Here is a 4,156-nt window from a genome sequence, read left to right as displayed (position 1 = left end):
TGCGCTCCGAGTAACCTTGCCAGAAAGCAAATATGACCTCATCATCTCCCTGGCAAAAATTCTTTAGTGGCCTCCCAGAAGCAACAAATTCCCTAACATGGTCTAGGGTGCTGGATAACAACAGTGTAAGCTCTGAAACCTGACCACCTCAATGCAAACCCCAGCTCTGCCACTTATCAGTTGAGTCTTTGGGCAACTTCCTTAACTACTCTGTGCCTCCTTTTCTTCATACGGAAAATGAAGATTTCAATAGTACATCTCATCGGGTTGTTGGGAGGACGCGATGAAATTGATGGTATGGGGCACAGAGCCCAACACACAGCATAAGCGCTCAAAAAATGTTACAAAATACTGCCCTCCTGCTGGCCTCAGCTCACACCTCTCTCTCTCTCTCTGCCCTCCACCCACACTGGCCTTTATTCATCCTCTCATCACTAGGCTCTTTCAGACCTCAGGGCCTTTTAATGGACTTTTCTGCTCTTCTCTCTTATGGAACACTTTTCCTAGGGCAAATCCTCCTTGACCTCCCTGATTCAAAGTTTTGGGCTCATAGCATTAAGCACCTCAACTTTGGAGCCATTGTTCCAGTTGCAATTTTTCAATAATTTGTGTGATTACTTCACTAATGTTTGTCTGTCTTTCTAAACTCTAAACATCACACAAATGGCCCAAACATACCGTCGGAGCCTACATTCAACCAATCATAGCAGATGTCTGACTAATCAGAGCAGACCCTGGCTGGTCTCCCATATAAGAGCTTCCTTTCTGAATCGCCACCTTGGTTATTTGAAAACCTAAAGAGTGAGGATCCCCAGAAGCAAATTCTTGAGAGCATGACAACCGCTGAGAAAAATTCCATAAACACGAAAGCCCCTCAAGGGAGCTTAAGGAGGCAGACCAGGTGAGAGACCTCATCTCCAATTCTGACTTAAAACTGTGTCCTGCACTGGACCCCAAAGCCACAAATCCGGCACGTCCTACTGCCTTCAGTTGTTCCGAGCTAATACACAAGACCTTGGTCCCTCGGTTGTAGTTTTGTTGAGATGGAGTTTTCATACTTACTATAGCTTCCTGTTCTGCCAGACAAATATTTTTTCTTAGTTAGTAGTAAATAATAACACGGACTTCATTTTAATCTATTTTATTTCATTTTCTCTCCCTGGATTATTTGCTCTGTCAGAACAGAGGGATCAGGAAAGCTCTATCTCTTGGCAACTGTTCAGGAGGCCTTCATCAAAGTATCAGAGCTTCAGTAGCCAGGACCAATCCCAACTGGGTGTATTAGTTCCTGGGTGTATTGGGGCTGATGTAACAAAGTACCACAGACTCGGGGACTTAAAACAAGAGAAGTTTATTCCCTCATTTTCTGGAGGCTACAGGTCCAAAATCAAGGTGCTAGCAGGGCCATCCATGGTTCCTTCGAAGCCTCCTCTCTCTGGAAGCCCCAGGCATTCCTTGGCTGGTGGCAGCATCACTCCAGTCTCTGCCTCTGTTCTTCACCTGGCCATCTTCCCTCTGTGTCTTGTCTTCACATGGCATTCTCCCCACTCTATCTCCATTTTCTCTTCTTATAAGGACACCAGTCGTATTAGATTAAGGGCCCACCCTCATTGAGTATGACGTCTTAACTTCATTACTTCTGCAAAGACCCTAGTTCCAAAAACAGTCGCATTCACAGGTCCCGGAGGTTAAGACTTCAACACATCTTTTCGGGAGATAAAATTCAATCCACACCGCTGGGAGAGATGACTGCTCTACTGAGTCTCCCTACGTTCTGATGACATTAGTCTTGACTGCCTGTGTCCCTGGCCTCGAGAACTGACACTATGGGGGCCTTTGTCCCCAAATATGGTCAAAATTGTCTTATTTGGTCTCTTTGCAGTGACATGTGCACCACAGTGGAGAACTGCACCCAGGTCACCCGGTTCGTCCTGCTGGGGCTCACAGAGCAGGAAGGGCTCAAGGGCACCCTCTTTGTGCTCTTCTTGTTCATTTACTCAGTCACCCTCACGGGAAACCTGGGCATGATCACTCTGATCCACACAGACCCACAGCTCCACACCCCCATGTACTTCTTCCTGAGCGTCCTCTCCTTCACAGACTCCTCTTTCTCCACAGTCAATACCCCCAAGCTGCTGGAGAACTTCCTCGCTTCAAGCCAGTCTATCTCCTTTGCAGCCTGTGTGGTCCAGATGGCCCTCATGAGTCTCCACGGTACTGTTGAGTGTCTGCTTCTGGCCATCATGGCTTACGATCGACTCACTGCCATCTGCCACCCTCTCCTCTACCACACCTTCATGTCCCAACGTTCGTGTATCCAGCTGGTGGCAGCCACCTATACAGCTTCTGTGGCCAATTCAGCTCTGTTGACTGGGTCCATCTTCAAGCTGCCCTACTGCGGCCCCAACATCATTAACCACTATTTCTGTGACATCCCCCCCGTGCTCCGACTTGCCTGTGCTGACACTGCTGAGGTTGAAGCCATCATCTTCATATCTTCTGCCCTGATTATCCTCTTTACCGTCACCATCATCCTGGCCTCCTACGCCTACATCCTGGTGACTGTCTGCAGGATGCGTTCCCTTGCGGCTCAAAGCAAAGCACTCTCCACCTGTGCCTCACACCTCGCCATCATCTGCCTCTTCTATGGCAGCGTGACCTTCATGTATGCTCAGCCGAGCTCTCCCAGTTCCATGGATCAGAACAAGTTTGTGTCTGTCTTCTACACTGTGGTCATCCCTATGCTGAATCCTCTGATCTACAGCCTGAGGAATAAAGATGTGAAGATTGCTTTAAAGAGGAGGTGCCTCAGCAAGCTGCCTTCCTAACCAAACATGAAACATTCTATCCCAAGCCATAGCATGGTAGCCAGAACACAAAGCATGGATAGTATTAGCACTTAGATAGAGCGAAATATGTGCCGGCATTATTTTAAATGCGTTACACAGGTCGACTCGTTTAATCTTCACAACAACCATATGAAATGGGCGGTATAATTATCCTTTAGGAATCTGAGGCACAGAGAGGCTGAGTAACTGGCCCAAGGTCATACAGCTAATCGGAGACAGAGCCAGTATTACGAATCCATGCAGTCTGCCTCCAGAGACCATGTTCTCATCCAGTACGCTATATTGCCTCTTTCTGATGACTGCATCTCATAGGCAGACAACGGGCACCATTTTTCTTAAATTCCATGTGTCAGAAGGAGTAACTGGATCATAAAATTATAAAGTGGTATGGGAGGGACCATGGGCGTTGAGCCAGCACACCTGAGTTCGTATTGCCTCTGAGTGACTCTCTTGACATCTGTGCGATGTCAAGTCAAGGTACCCCACCCCCAACCCTTGGTTTTCCCAAGTGAAAAGAGACTCTAACACCCATATCGACTGGTTATTACAAGCTTCCCACGAGGGTAAAAGGGGCTCAGACAGAGACGGGCACAAACAATTATTCACAAACCATTAGTTTCCTTTCTTTCCTAAGGAAACCTCTCCACAGAACCAAATATTCTTATATGTCAACGTTTTTTAAGAGTAAGTCCATATGACGTAGCCATTACTAAGTAGCATTTAACTGAATCACAAGAAGTTCTTCCTTTTCCAATTCTCTTTTTTTAAACTCTTGTCATTATGAAAAAAGTTGAAGTCTACCTGGTACTAGTTTGCCTTTAAACCTTCCTTAATTCAGTCTCCCTTTTTAACAGAGAGAGCAATTCTTAGCACTTAACAGTAAGTAGCTATTGCTTTCATTTTCATTTATCATGTCACTTTTTTTATGACTCTGATAAAAAGTATTTTGTTTTTTGATTAATTTATTTTTATTATTATTTTTTAAATTAATTTACTTATTTTTATGGTGACATTAGTTAACAAAATCCAATAAGTTTCAGCTGTACAAAAAGTATTTTAAAATAAACAATTGTTGAGAGCAGTCTAAATTTTAGAAAAATCACAATATAGGCGATATACAAGACAAAATATCTCAAAGGAGGTAAGCAGAGGGCTTTAGAAACACTGATATAGATTTACGCTTTTCAAAACATATTCGCATTTATTCTTTTATTTGATCTTCATCAAACACTGTAAGATTGGCAAGCCAGGTGTTATTATCCCATTTTCCAGGAAAACCCCTCAAAAAATAAATCTGAGAGATTGAA

The 4,156-nt window shown here is 44.5% G+C and overlaps 1 protein-coding gene across 1 annotated transcript; it reads left to right on the top strand.

The window, feature by feature from the left end:
• Positions 1-1,826: 1,826 nt before the first annotated feature.
• LOC102891187 (olfactory receptor 476) lies at positions 1,827-2,828 on the top strand. Its single transcript, XM_015599103.1, has one exon. The coding sequence runs from the start codon at positions 1,827-1,829 to the stop codon at positions 2,826-2,828; it is 1,002 nt and encodes a 333-aa protein (XP_015454589.1).
• Positions 2,829-4,156: the final 1,328 nt, after the last annotated feature.

The sequence above is a fragment of the Pteropus alecto genome, unplaced genomic scaffold, assembly GCF_000325575.1.
Source record: "Pteropus alecto unplaced genomic scaffold, ASM32557v1 scaffold91, whole genome shotgun sequence".
NCBI classification, from domain to species: Eukaryota; Metazoa; Chordata; class Mammalia; order Chiroptera; family Pteropodidae; genus Pteropus; species Pteropus alecto.
Note: the sequence above shows the minus strand (reverse complement) of the source record. Positions and strands in the feature narration are given on the sequence as shown.